A 15568-nucleotide genomic window follows, 5' to 3' on the forward strand; every position below is an offset into this window, starting at 1 on the left:
TTCTTCTGATACAGGTAGGTTAAAAACAAATAATGCAAGTGATTGCTACAAAGACAAAGATATATCAGTACAGAACACTTAGGACAAGATGAAAACTCATTTTAAAAATAATTGTGCCGTACAATATTCTAGAAACATATACATACCATTAAATGAACTATCAAAATTAGTTATGAATTCTTGAAACGTTTGGGCGCGAAGAAATCTCTAAATTATTGTCCAATTTAATAAATCAATTCTTTGATGGATTATAGCCCAGCATTGTTAAATTCTTTGTACTAGAAATCGGAAATTTTTGTTTTGTCGAATTATAAAAGAAATGTTATGAGAAAAAAAAATTGAATTAAAGATATGAAGTAGCCAGCTGCGTAGCTCAGTCGGCTAAGACGCTTCCCTACCGATCTCGGGCGCGGGTTCGATTACCGCATAAGTTTATTACCAGGTTGGGTTTTTGCGAGATTTTGCCAAACTGTAAGGCGAATGTCAGGTAAACTTGTGGCGAATCCTCGACCTCACCTCGGCAAAATACCATTCACTATCGCTAATCCCATCCAGTAGTTGATACAGCGTCATTCAACATCCAAATGAAGCAACAAAAATTACCATTAACTCGAAAGAGAAACATGATCGGAAGCAGAATCTTCGGCTGGAAATATGAAATGCTTTTAATCTTTTCTCGCAATCACTCGTTTCCAATCGTTCAGGCTAATTAAAACGTATAATAGGCATTAAATCAAAATTCACGATTTAATTGTGCTTATTTTCATGCTTTCCGAGATTCGACGAATTCGTAAAGCACTTACAACACACTTCGCACACGAATAGTTTCCCAAGAGTGTGTAAGAAAGAATGTGATCTGAAAGCACTCTATTTCGAAAATCATTTTTTGGAAATACAGAATTCATAAGGATTCTCCCCTGTGCACGAGTAAATGTTTTTCAGCACTCGTAAATTGTAGAAATACATCCCAAAGTAGTAATATACGTTACAAGAGCGGTATGTTGACGTTTTCATGTTCGAGGAAAAGATTGAAAAAGCGAAACGTAGTTGAGCTTTTTTAATTTCCGAGAACATGAAAACAAACATACTGCTCGTGTATCGTACATTATTTTGTGCGAAGATCGTTTATTACATACCTGAGAGACGAATTTCTAATTAGTTGCAATGAAATCTCCATGTTGGTTTCTGTTTAACGACGGCAACTGCGGAAAACCAAAATATCTTTCTTCAACATTGTCGCTATAAAATGTTTTCTGTGTTTACTATACTCCAGCAGGCAGTGATAAACGTCTGTCTTCCCCCCCCCCCCCCAGTCTATAAATGCGAACTTAAAACAAATGGTAAGGTTATGTAATGATTTATTTTTTCATTTTAATATTTTAACAATATTATTTATATAACATATTGCAGTAATAACATCGGCATCTGGAATCTTGTTGATTTTTTCACGGCTTCCTTAATGTTACTTGTATCAGGAATGCAATAAGTTTCGTGGAGTAGTAGACTTTACTTAATTTTTGCAAATATTTAAAAACAATAATTAACATTGCAATTTAGGTGAAATTGCATTGGTAAGTTTCCAATTTATAATTATTACTATGTTAAACGTCTCTAAAAATAATATGTTAAAAGCCTAGAGCAGTAAAATGAAGGTCGCGCTTAAGTGGTATGAAGAGGGAAATTGTTATGTGTTTTACGTTGGGAATACTGAATGTGGTATTTCACAATTGCCGCGTATTGGTTCAGTGCGGAAAACAAGCAAATACGCACGATCTCGCACAAACGTCTCATTCGCAAAGCTGATTGTTTATTTCAACGTTCCCTCAGACAGGCCGGGTACATTGTTTGCCAACCGCATGTCGACGGATGTGCAACTTTAAATATGAAGAACGTGCAAACACTTTTCCGCAAATCTCGCATTTGAAAGGCTTCTCATTAGAGTGAACAAGAGAGTGCAGTCTCAAATTTCGAATTAGCAAAAATTTCTTCCCACAAACATCACATATATGAGGTTTTTCTCCCATGTGTCGTAGAACATGGACTTTCAAAACTCCTGCTTGACGAAAGCATTTTTTGCATACATCGCATTTAAAAGACCTCTCGCCAGTGTGTAGGCGTTTATGACTGTTGAGAACTCCTAAATAAGCGAAGGATTTTCCACAAGAATCGCATTTGAAAGGCCTCAATCCGGAGTGTGTATGTTCATGCCATTTTAGACCTGTACGTTGAGAAAAACATTTTCCACAATCAGTGCACTTAAAGGGCGTGTCTCCAGTGTGTCTACCTATATGGCCCTTGAGTACCCGAAAATCAGAGAAGCATTTCCCACAATAATCGCATTTGAAAGGCCTCAATCCTGTATGTATAAACTCATGCTTTTTTAAACCTGAGCGTTGAGAAAAACATTTTCCACACTCACTGCATTTAAAAGATTTTACTCCGGTGTGCATCCGTTTGTGTGTATCGAAACTCCACGGATGCGAAAAAGATTTTCCACATTCGTCGCATTTGAAAGGCTTCAATCCGGTGTGTGTACGTTCGTGTTGTTTCAAGGTACCTGATTCGGAAAAGCACTTTCCACAAGCGTTACAGCTAAAAGGTTTTTCTCCAGTATGTATCCGTGAATGTGTCTTGAGACTCGATGAGCTGGACAAGATTTTTCCACAAACATCGCATTCGAAGCGGTTCAATCCAGTGCGATGACTGCTATCTCCAATGCTGAAATCAAACAGTGTCGCATTTTTGTGAAATTGTAACATTTTACAAATTGGCTTCACAATTTCAAATAGGCAGTAACTATACCCAAAACTTCAATTAGCAATATTCAAAATTAATGCAGTGTACAACGCCTTGATGTTTGAAAAGTAGCTATTGGTCTTCCTGCACTCCAATGCTTTTGTAACAAGTTATAGTAGAAATCCTCGTATCCGGCAACTGTGGGACAAAGCCAGTGACGGATAACTGATTTTGCGGGATAATAAGAAAATACGTTTATAGGTTTTTTATTGACCCATTTCTGCCTGTCCTCCACATCCTTTAGAACTGCTTACTTTTATTATTGTTTACAAATCACATTCTGTATACTTGTTCATACATTATGCATGTTATGTCATATAGAAATTATAGGTTATGTTTACTATATTTAACTTATAAACCCATCACATTATCAAGTTCTGTATTCGTTAAAAATCTCAGAACTGGATTTGTACTATTAAAATCATTTCCAGAATTTAAGTTTAGAACGGAAGCTGTTTTGAGGTTTTTTGATTAAACTACCTTTACATCTCCGACCATAAGCAATATTCAAAACGAACCAATAAAATAATAAAATTAAGGCCACCAGAGATAAATTGTGTATCATATTTCAAAACAATCAAATTGTATAAAATATTCGGATGTATAGGGTCCGAAATGTCATATGTGAAGGCCAATTATGAAGCTGCTTCAAATACACCATCTCAGTCACTGGCAATACAAAATATCAGAGAAGATCTTAAGCATTTAGTCTTCATGAAAGAACAGTCTCTCAATGGATTCCATCCCATGTTCGATTAGAAGGCAATCAAGCATCTTACCAGTTGAAGAAAAAAGGCACAAAAATCAGCCCACAAAAAAAAAAAAATCTGAGTGGTTTCCTCAGAATAGCTAGTGTCAAGACACATCTTATAATGGCACAAAAACGTGGCTTCCAAGCAGTCAAAGCCGAAGATGTGGGAAAATATTCGACAAGATTGAAGAGAAATTCTAGACAGGAAAAAGTGATATATTTTACGTTAAAGACATTACAGTGTTGCTGCACACCTAGAGCAAACAGGCATCCACCAGTCCAGCCAATGCGTCATCTGCCAAAAAGGAAACTGAATGATGGAAGGAAATTGCCTTCTCTTCTGGATGAGTTTGGACCAAATTACAACATTAGAGAAATTTTACAAAATTATATTCGATGAAAGAGTAATGGAACGGAGAAAAATTCTCTCCAGCGCCGGGATTTGAACCCGGGTTTTCAGCTCTACGTGCTGATGCTTTATCCACTAAGCCACACCGGATACCCACCCCGGCATCGGACACAATCGTCTCAGATAAAGTTCCAACTCTTGGGTTCCCTCTAGTGGCCGTCCTCTGCACTACGTCATAGATGTCTATGAACGTAGGACCGAAGTCCACACATGTGCTGAGGTGCACTCGTAATGAGTGACTAGTTGGCCGGGATCCGACGGAATAAGCACCATCTTAAATCTTGAAGTGATTTACGCATATCATATATATATATTATTTTAATGTACCGAAGTATATATGATAATTCCATGCAGATATTCTGCGTCATCATACGATGAAAGAGTAATGGAACGGAGAAAAATTCTCTCCGGTACCGGGATTTGAACCTGGGTTTTCAGCTGTACATGCTGATGCTTTATCCACTAAGCTACTTTCATCGTATGATGACGCAGAAAATCTGCATGGAAATATCATATGTACTTCGGTACATTAAAATAATACATATATAAAAGCTATATTATTACGCAAGAGGGAAGATAGCTTGAGCCCAAATTGTCGTAGGAACAAACAGATAATGTGCATCTTCTGATATATATATATATATATAAATTAAAAAAGAAGACAGTTGATAAACTTGTAGCAATTGTTTCTTTCAAGTTACAAAACTTTCTGAGATTTACTATTAATGTCCAGCATTATTTTAAAGACTAGTGGATGAAATAGTACGTGAGGAGTTGGACACTATACTGACCTTCCAGTTAAGACTTCATTCTCCTCAGTAGCTTCTTTCTGATTTGCTCTTTCATGCTCTTTATGCTCAATATGGAATCCTTCCTGAAACGACAGTATTATATAGTCGAATAAGAGAAACATATTTGAAGCGAAATAAAAAATGGAACAAGCCACATTCAAGATTTTCAGGAATGTGTTGCTTAACATTTTTTATAATCTTGCAGAACACTTATCCTGTTAGTAAAGAATTTCGTGGACATGTGCGAATTTCGTTGCATACAAGCTTTGCTGTCACATAGTCTGCTATTTATCTGATAAATAATATACTTCTCTGATATAAAAATGCAGTTGAAGTATTCATATTGAAGTAAATGAGATCAAAAAATTGATTGTTAACGTCATTTTTTGGTGTATTAATAGAGCATGCAAGGAAGTGAGATTATTTTAAGAATTTCGATTTTATTTATATCAAGCAATGAATTCAAATAGTAGTAAATGTGATAAGGAACGTGCTGCAATTTAATATTATCCTAAAAACCAAGCATCGCCTATAAATGTTGCCTTCATAAAAAAAACTTTAAATTCGTACTCTTGGTCTTGCAAATACACTCTGTAGAGTTTTTATACGAGATTTATGGAGAGTTGACACAGAAAACGTTACTAATAAACCATGCATAACAATGGATGAATAAACAACCCTTAACTATACATGGGAATTTATTTGCAGTAGTTAAATACGCGAAACCCCTTGTTTAGGCGTTGTAAGTTATATAGAGAAAAAAGAATGGCCGCCCCTCTCACAGCTGTTTGTATCGATTGCCATTTTATGATTGTGGTACGAAATTTATTGTTTTTTGTTTTTCAAGAGTCGCTGAGAGCCAAGACATTAAAACATGACATGTTTGTTAATATTTAAATCTGATGTTTTCTTCTCTATTCTTAAATTACTGTTTCAACTCATATTTTATTTTTATTTGTATTTAATTTATATTACTAATCTCTACATTTTATTGATTTTTCGTATTTATATAAAAGTTTGAACAAAGTGCCTACAAAAAATAAACAATAATATTACAGTTTTTAGTAACACAAACTGAATTTATTCAACAACGATAATAATTGAATAACTCATATAAAAAAGGAATAAAATATATATTTGCTATAATATCTTGAAATATATTATTTCTTTCCTGAAGTACCTAGAAGTAAAATTGTGCCTAAAATAGTAAAACTCCAAATAATAGTGAGAACCAAACAAAACATTAATAAGGAAAACTATTATGGATTTTCTGAAAACACAGGTGCCCGGACATTCTGTCTTTTCCAATCAGACATTCAATTTAATATAAATCTCAAGCAATGTCTTTGTAAAATTCTTTAGCTAATGTTGCTAGCTATTTCAAAAATACTTCATAAAGTTCCAGACATCCTTCTTCTCCTTCTTCTTTTATAAAATAGCTGTATTCATTATGTCCTGGCTACAGATTTGATTTTATACCTCAACTTGTTGGTGTCCAGTACTGACACCAGGAGGCCAACTTTGTTGTTTGATTTTCTTTAAATCATCACACGTTCGAATGTTATTTTACAGGGCTTGAAAAGTAATAACCAAAATCAATTTATGTTTAAAATATTAGTACTATTTTCATTACTACACATTTCTTTAAAATTTTAATATCCCCTTATTAGAATTTGTTTCATTATTACAATATAAAATTCGATTTCATTCTCGTACTACAATTTTATTAGTCTCCGTCCAGGAGGATATTTTCTAGTTTGCTGCACTGTAAGTAATTAGTAACTTATTCCTTTACTACTATATATATTCTTCATTTAAATATAAAATTAATGCTATCTAGTCATCGTATGTTGCGTATTCTAATCTGTTTATAATGTAGTTAGTGTTTATAGACCTTTGCTTTAAATAATCGAGAGCAAATATGGAATTTTGCAAATGATCACAGTTTTCATTACTTATGACTGTAGCGACAATGAACTTTTGCTAAACTGATTTCACAGGAATATGCGTAACATTAATGTTGACATGTAACCACCAAAAATTCTATTTTGAAAATTTTGGCGTTTAGCGACTTTTCATAAAACCTTCCTCAAATCCTATTGGAATGAAAAATGTAGAAAGTCAGAACTTGTACGAAATGGTAATATAAAAATTGTAAATTTATCTTTTGAAGAAGTGGGGAATTTGAAATATCTTGGAGCAACAGTAACAAATATAAATGATATTTAGGAGGAAATTAAACACAGAATAAATATGGGAAATGCCTGTTATTATTCGGTTGAAAAGCTTTTATCATCCAGTCTGCTGTCAAAAAATCTGAAAGTTAGAATTTATAAAACAGTTATATTACCGGTTGCTCTTTAAGGTTGTGAAACTTGGACTCTCACTTTGAGAGAGGAACATAGGTTAAGGGGGTGTTTGAGAATAAAATGCTTAGAATTTTATTGGGTTATTTTACGACGCTGTATCAACATCTAGGTCATTTAACGTCTGAATGATATGAAGGTGAAAATGCTGGTGAAATGTGTCTGGGGTCCAGCACCGAAAGTTACCCAGCATTTGCTCGTATTGGGTTGAGGGAAAACCCCGGAAAAAACCTCAACGAGGTAACTTGCCCCGACCGGGATTCGAACCCGGGCCACCTGGTTTCGCAGCCAGACGCGCTGACCATTACTCCACAGGTGTGGACGGTGCTTAGGAAAATATTTGGGGCTAAGAGGGATGAAGTTACAGGAGAATGGAGAAAGTTACACAAAACTGAACTGCACGCATTGTATTCTTCACCTGACATAATTAGGAACATTAAATCCAGACGTTTGAGATGGGTAGGACATGTAGCGCGTATGGGCGAATCCAAAAATGCATATAGAGTGTTAGTTGGGAGGCCAGAGGGAAAAAGACCTTTAGGGAGGCTGAGACGTAGATCGGAAGATAATATTAAAATGGATTTGAGGGAGGTGGGATATGATGACAGAGACTGGATTAATCATGCTCAGGATAGGGACCGATGGCAGGCTTATGTGAGGGCGGCAATGAACCTCCAGGTTCCTTAAAAGCCAGTAAGTAAGTAAGTGAGAACTAACTGTAATATGATTATCTCGAAACGTTTGAAAGCATAACAGACTGCAGAGTCCAATCGTTGATGTTCATGATGATGTTGATTATGACAGCTGTGGCATTGCATAAATTAATGGCAACGTACATTATAAACCAACACAATCAAAAGTTCTACTCACCTCAGATTCCCCTTTTGGCACTTGACATGTAATCGAGCCTGAATTTTCTTCACAGTTCACGTTTGATGTGAGATTGAAGCTGGAGTCCTCAAACTCCATCTTTATCTGAAACACATACACGGTGAAGAAGCTCTCAATTTGTGGACAGTACAAAACTGCAGGACACAAAATGTTCAGAGGGAAAATATTCAGCGCAAACTGCACTCACCTCTGATTGACACTTCATCTCACAAACTACAGCTGGCACTGGACTCTTCTCATCTTTCATTTCTTCTTTGATATTATGACTGAAAGAATCCACACTCTTCAAATTCATCTAAAAAAAAGTTTCACATTATTCTTCAAGTAAAATGATGACACATTTATTTAATATTCTTAATTACAATATTTCAAGCAGTAAACCCCACAATCTAGTCTGGGAGTTGGTGCTAAGCTGGATATTACCAGCAACATGACAAGAATGACAAAATCGCCTAAAATGAGAATGGGGTACATACACTAGAATCAGAAAAGATATGAATTTTATCAGCTGAGAAATATATCAATCTAAACAATAAACAAATAGCTACTTCAGGAGACAGATCTGAGAAGTTCCTTAACAAAGACCATATAGTGTAAACATTATGTTCAGGCACCAAAGATCAAAGATGACTGGTACTTCAATGCTACAACCTTTAACGCAAAGCACTATTTCACAAAGCTGTATTATCTGATGCGATGAAAGCAGTAACTTCACATACAATTCACTATTGTTAGTTAGTGGGGTTTAAAAAGGGCGCGCCCTTACACAAATACAATACAATAACGAGAATACTTAAAAGAACTAAAAAGCGTTGTCACGGTTAAAACGAGGCAAACAAATGCAGTTTCAACAAGGTGATGCATACAAACCATAAAAGTCAGAAGTTCTCAGATGCTAAGTAGTATTTAAAAAGAAGCAACAAAACAATAAAACAAATGCCACCAGAAATAAATTGTCTGGCTACTACTGTAGATACTACTGTATCTCCTTTTTATATTGATTGCATTATTTTATTTCTATTTCTCTTGTTTTTTTTGTAATTATATTCTTTATTCTATATATTTAAATTTAAATAAAATAAATAAAGTTAAAAAAAATTCATTTATAAAATGCACGGATGTAAAAGGTCCGAATGTCAAGTTTGTTAAAATCATATACTAAAAAATGTAACCTCCGGATGTAAAGAGTCCAGAAGATAAGTAAAACGAGTTATTAAAAAACTACATCACCCTGTCAAGTCCTGTATTTGATAAAAATCTCAGAACTGCATTTGTAAAATTAAAATCATTTCCAAGAGCGTCACATAGAGTCGGCCGAATTCCATACTGCCGACGGACACGGTCATATTTTCTACACTGTAATAGATCACACTCCAGATGAGGCTCGCCATGTAGGAGATGGCCATGCGTCAGATGACAGTGGCCAATCCTCAACGGGGTGAGTAAAAATTCTTCGTGTCATGATGCTCTTGTGGACAAATCCCAAATGCGAACAGTATTCTTTATTCTTCGTAACTAATTTCCCTCTTGTGCAGACCATTCTCCTTCCTATTGCCACCATATTGTACGTTTCAGGTAATTTTTAATATCTTGCCACCTCTCACGCCAATACATCTCAGATCCATTCACAGCACCATCCCTTGCTGCAGCATCTGCCACCTCGTTACCAGGAATGCCAACATGACCCAGAGTCCACACTACTCTAATCTCAGAATCAGAGGTTAGGAGAGTGTGGAAAAGTTCCTGGGTTCTCAACACAAGCGGAACATCAGATTTGAAATGCTGCAGGGACTGAATGTTGCTTAAAGAGTCGGAGCAGATAAGGAATCTGCCCCGGGGTTGTCTAATTAAAAACAATAAAGCTATATAAAAAGCATATAGTTCTGTGGTAAAAACACTAGTGTACTGGCTCAATTTATATTTAAATACCTGTCCATTTGCAACAAAATAACAATCAACACAATCATTTACTCGGGATCCGTAAGTAAAAACTAATGAATAATTTGGATACTGTGATAAAAGTTCACTAACATGAAGTCTATAAACAAAAGCTGGTGTAAAATTTTTAAAACTTCGGCTTAGACTTACATCAAACATGGGACGTCGCGTAATCCATGGTGGAGTGGTGGTATATTCCAGTGTGCGAACACCTATAGGTGTATCACAACAACGAACATAGACAGTTATTTATGACGCATAGGTTATGTAGTTTTATTCGTTATTACAAATAAAAAATAAATTAAACTCCAAATCTCATATTTGTAGCACATGACTTAATTTTTACATATTTGTATAGAGTTTGATACAAAAAATAGAGTAGAAGATTAATTTTTTGTGTCATGATAGAGCCAGTTGACTCCACTACAAATACTAATAAAAAGTTTCCAGCTAACCAGCGAATAGGGATTATAAAGAATGGACACTTCGCATCGGTCCCTTTGATGTAGCCGGACTGATTTCAATGACCTTCAAGCCAGCTAAAGCGTCAGATTCTGCTTTCTCCCTAGAGTTGGCGCTGACATCACACCAGCTAGCAGTCGACACAGCGGAAATATAACACATACAATTAATACATCTAGGTACATTATGTACTCAAATAAAATAAATTGGATCCATAAAATAATAAATCCGTCATTAACTGTTATGTCGAGACTCTAGAGTTCCTTTATAATGAGAGTTGAGACACTGACCCCAACAACAATTAAAATATGTAATGATTTGATAGCGCTGAAAATGGAAAAACAAAACTCTTACAAGAAGTAAAACCATAGACCTATATTATAATATATACAAATATTAAACGAATTCGATACTTAATTTTATAATGTATTATATTATTTTATAATATAATTTATTATATCTGGAGTATATATCACTGAGAAATAAAGAAAAGCTGTTAACTTGAATTTATTTGCAGCAAAGCGTTACTGGATTATGCAATAAGGTAGGCGATGTTTGGATCCTGTGTCTCAACTGTATTCTCAATTATTATCTTAGCATATGCTCGATTACACTAACCTCTAGCGCCTGAAAGTGGAAATAAACGCTTGCACACAGAGAAACAAAACACAGGAAAATTCGCTCAGTGTCCATTCTTTATAATCCCTATTCGCTGAGCTAACCTGTGATAAAGACTCTTCCTCGTATGTGTCAGCAATTCTGTCTTCAGCCAAAGAGTCGTCTTCAGCTTCTTTCTTCACATAGATCTCAAGACAGGGTTCAGAGAGAAATACACATCTTTTCACATCTGTATCATTATTTTCGTCCATCGCCAATGGATCTTCCTCTGGTTTTGTCTTGTTCGCGTTCATGGCTTCATAAGATGGCGACAGAAACCTGAATGCAATCACAGAATATGAGATGAACACTATTGCAAACTTCTGCTGCTACATAACATCATAATTTCTGACATGCGAGGAGATAGGCGAAAGAAATTGTTGTACTGTACAGTCATCACACGTTTCTTAATGAACGAAAATTAGCTTAAATATCCATTTTCATTAAACTGAAGCTACATGACCTGGAACGGTTCCCTTGTTAGTGCACTGCAGACAATGCAAACAATAATTTCGGAGCCTTGCTGGAATAACCGGAGATGTTTTTTCTTTGCTTAGAGAGGATTTAAATGAATGTATAATAGTTGTTGGATTATCTGCAACTGCTTGGAGCATGGTGTTGATTCACTCCTGGTTGACAGAAAGAGTACAGTTGTCAAAATTTTCAATTATTTTCACATCTACACAATTAGCACAGAAGAACTTAAAGATTTCTGTGAGTTAGACGAAATCAATAATTATCAACAGCTTTTGTGCCATAGCATGACCACGTGGGTGAATTCATTTCCAGCATTAATTAAACTATTTCCAGCATAGAAAGCATGTTTCTTTCTCTGTCTACAAAATCTGTTCCCACTTCAATCAAATGTCTTTGAGAATGAATTCTCAGAACTTTATCTGTGGGTTCTTTATTCTAAGAGATAAGATTTTTACAACAGAATTTCACTGATTGGAAAAGGAAAGAGTTCTGTTGTAGAAGTCAACGATCTGTTAGTATCAGCATTTAATTCTCTGAAAGAGAGGTTGCAGAATAAATATATCCCTAAAATTAAAACAGTTTTTGAAATTCCTTTCGGAAAAATGGTTGGAAGGAGAATTTAATATCTTCCGAGAAAAGATGACAGATTTTTAGAAAGTGTGTAGGCCTATTAATTACCTAGAAAAATGAATCTATCTATTGAAGGAATCTGAGTGTTTTCAACTGAATTACACTTCAAAATATTAAAGACTGGGCCGTTTATGCTGGCTAGGAGTCATCCAGGTCGGCTTCTGAATCATCAGCGCCACTTCATGAGCATAGTTATGGGTACGTCCTATCCTCCCCTTACATCATAGCATCACAAATACACTGGCAAGCGAGAAAAGGGGAACAGAGTCTTGCTGGGTGGGTGAATCCCAAGACATATTCACTCGTGATTTAGACCTATACTAGAAAGATCACTAGGGAGCCAGGGGGTTTTGGCTAGCTCCGATGTTCCAGAGTGGGAACATTTACATTTCAAGAGTCCATCGAAAGAATATGGAAAATCACTTTTCTTACATTTTACAAGAGAACATTTCTTAATTTTAATACACTCATACGACATCATTAGTTTATGACGCATTTAGTTTAAGTTACCATGTTACAATGGAGGCTTTTTGCCATTCTCATTTACTAGAAAATAACTCTCTTTATGGGCTAACATATGGAACCAAAAGAAAAAGTCAACAAAAGTGACTTAACTTGTTCTTTCTGTGGACCCTTCATTTGGTTTGGTAACTTGGAGATATATTGAAACTTACTGAAAAGGCTCCTCCTCTAGTTTACTGGTTTGGGATCATGACTAATTGTTAAAATACTGTACAGAATTATATTTTCTGATTTTTAGACGCCGATATTATAATTTCTATCTTCTGTACTTGAGCACAGTTATACGTGTATTCTGGAAGGTTCTATGCTTGCTTATCATTACAGTCATTGTTAGTTATAATCATTTTTACTCATTTATTACTTACTTAATTTTTGTATCAATTTTATATATTACACTTATATCCATTTTTTATTCTTCATTCAATATATATTTAATCATTCGTTAACTGATATTCATCCTTGTTTTGTTTTGTCGTTTCCACTGCGTCATATTGCTCAAACCCTCATTCCCTTTTAACATATGACGACGCACATCGTAACCCAATATGCAGATAACGTTTCAAGACATAAAGTTCGATGAAATTTCCCCTTGTATGGAGAATCTTCAAAACAAGGGTGTGACCAAGATGACTCTAAAGGTTTTGATCACTTCTACAATGTTCAAAAATAGCCTATATTGCTATTTCCAGTGTAGATCAAAATGTTAACTCGGCAATCACTCGTGTGGATTTTTCAAAAGTAACAAAACCATTGAAACTATCAGTGAACTTCTAAAAATGTATCAGTTTTATTTTGCAACTTCAAGCAGTAATGACGACTGAAAATCTTTTCTCTAATCAACGCTCAGTGGGACAAAATAAAGAAATTGTTTTTGACACATTCAGCTAAAGAGATGATACTGGTAAAATTTCAAACACACGGCTTGCGAAGAATTTTACAATTACCCGTCGCAAAAAAACTATTTAAGATGAGTGTTGTGCACAAATATCTCTCTGTATGCCTAAAAGAAACAACTTCAACATCGTCTACACAATCCTAAGGTAACTTAAGTTGTTTTGAAAATTTCTAATAATTTTGCCTGCTTTTTTATGAGGGTTCAACCATTTTCTGCAAGAATGTCGAGGATGTGAAAATTTAGATATGGTAACCCTAATGAAGACTGAAGTGCGAGAGACTGTGAACTACGGTGTAACAAACTTGTCAAATAGATTTAGATAAATACCTACAGCCTACCATGCTACAGGAAGTAACGATGAAACTAGCGCTGAGATAGTTCCGATGATTTCAGGAATGTAACTCATCAAATTTGTAAGAATTTCTTTTTGTTTTGTGGAAATACAATTGGGTGTATACGCAATGACAATGCTTGGCAGCTTTTTATACTTAATATCGATAATTATATAGGTATTTTAATTATTTACCAAAATTCTAATGTCGCTTCACAACCTCAAACAATATATCATTTCGTGAAGTGATCACGATCTAAAGCTTGCTTGTGTTTGTACAAGCCAACGAGCACAATAAAATACAAATGTTAAAATATTTCCAGTAAAGTCCTTGCAATTTTAACACACTGCAAGAAGTCTAATAGAAGTTAAACATAGATTACCAATATCAGATTCCTATTTCCATAGATGCAATATGTTGAACCGTCGATGTTACATCTGAAAGAAGACAAATCATACTTAGTTACGAACTCTAGTAAACTAACAACTTAAGTGCTCCAGGCTTACTCCAAGCAGAGAGATCAATATTGCCGTGAAAAAGAAGGCAATTGGAAACAGCCTCGTCAACATCGGATCTTTCTGGCTAAAAGTGTAGGGTGCTATTGCTATTCATAGACATTTCGCAGCACGCGCTACGAGCGTACTAAGCTAGCCCCGGCTATCGACTGGTTACTTGTACAGAATTCAAATCATATCCTAACGCTAACACTGGTTTATGAATACGAAAAACGCTGATCATCCACCGGAAACCCTCGCTAAAAATGTCTATGAATACGGCCCGTAGTCTTTAAGAAAGGTTAGCAACGGGAAATTTATATTTTGGAGAGGAGAAAATTTTCAGTATACGGATACCTCACTGACAACAATTATCTTAAAATACTAAAAGAGCAGATTTGTCTGTCTTGTCGAATGCGCATCATAATGCTTACGAAAAGGAACTTTTTAGTGCCAAAAATTTATTTTGTGTGGACAGGTTTGGAATTTTGGAGTAAGAGGGAAAGGAAGGTATCAGTTTTCTGAAATTTATTCTCTGGATGTTTCTAAATGTGACAGTAGGATGATGACCCTGCTTCCAGGATCAGTGATGCATTGTATTGCGTCATTTGATTGTGATTCTTGGCCATGCGTTTAGTTTGCTTGTCTTGTGATGGAAGCACAGTCTAGTATATACAGTCACGAAGCTTAATACGTAGTAAATATGCATCCATAGATACTTGCTAACCAGTACGATCGCTATTATTGCCTCATTACAAACAATGCGAAATAGTTCCAGCACCGGCACAGTCTATTGTTTCTAGCACCCTCATCTCTCAAGCTTCGCGACTGCATATACTAGACTGTGATGGAAGTATGGAACGGAGCATGCAATAGAACATTGGTGCTGTGCTGGTTTAGAGTAGAACCTCGATTATCCCTCATCCTATTCGCGGGTTATACGACCGTCTTTTTCTCGCTCTTTTTTCCTTTTGCTACACAAAAATTAGAATTACACTTTTTTACTTGGTTATTTAGCGACGGTGTATCAAGTACTGCGTTATTTTGCGTCGTTGGAATTGGTGATTCGATTACCTGACATTCGTCTCACTACTGGGGAAAATCTAAATGAAAAAATTCCAACCAGGTAATCAATACAAGCGGAATCGAAGCCACGC

The 15568-nt window shown here is 35.5% G+C and overlaps 1 protein-coding gene across 1 annotated transcript in view; it reads right to left on the reverse strand.

Moving 5' to 3' along the window:
- The window catches only part of LOC138691431 (zinc finger protein 665-like), a 54074-nt gene extending 39640 nt beyond the window's left edge, over positions 1 to 14434 (reverse strand). The window contains exons 1-6 of the mRNA XM_069813357.1: positions 14300 to 14434; positions 11127 to 11340; positions 8192 to 8299; positions 7984 to 8088; positions 4748 to 4830; positions 1825 to 2718 (exon numbers count right to left, since the gene is read on the reverse strand). Of these exons, the coding sequence (XP_069669458.1) occupies positions 1825 to 2718; positions 4748 to 4830; positions 7984 to 8088; positions 8192 to 8299; positions 11127 to 11315 (1379 nt within the window). The 5' untranslated portion in view covers positions 11316 to 11340; positions 14300 to 14434. The remainder of the gene's footprint in view (positions 1 to 1824; positions 2719 to 4747; positions 4831 to 7983; positions 8089 to 8191; positions 8300 to 11126; positions 11341 to 14299) is intronic.
- Between the last annotated feature and the right edge of the window lie 1134 nt (positions 14435 to 15568).

Source organism: Periplaneta americana, chromosome 16 (genome assembly GCF_040183065.1).
Source record: "Periplaneta americana isolate PAMFEO1 chromosome 16, P.americana_PAMFEO1_priV1, whole genome shotgun sequence".
Taxonomy (NCBI): Eukaryota; Metazoa; Arthropoda; class Insecta; order Blattodea; family Blattidae; genus Periplaneta; species Periplaneta americana.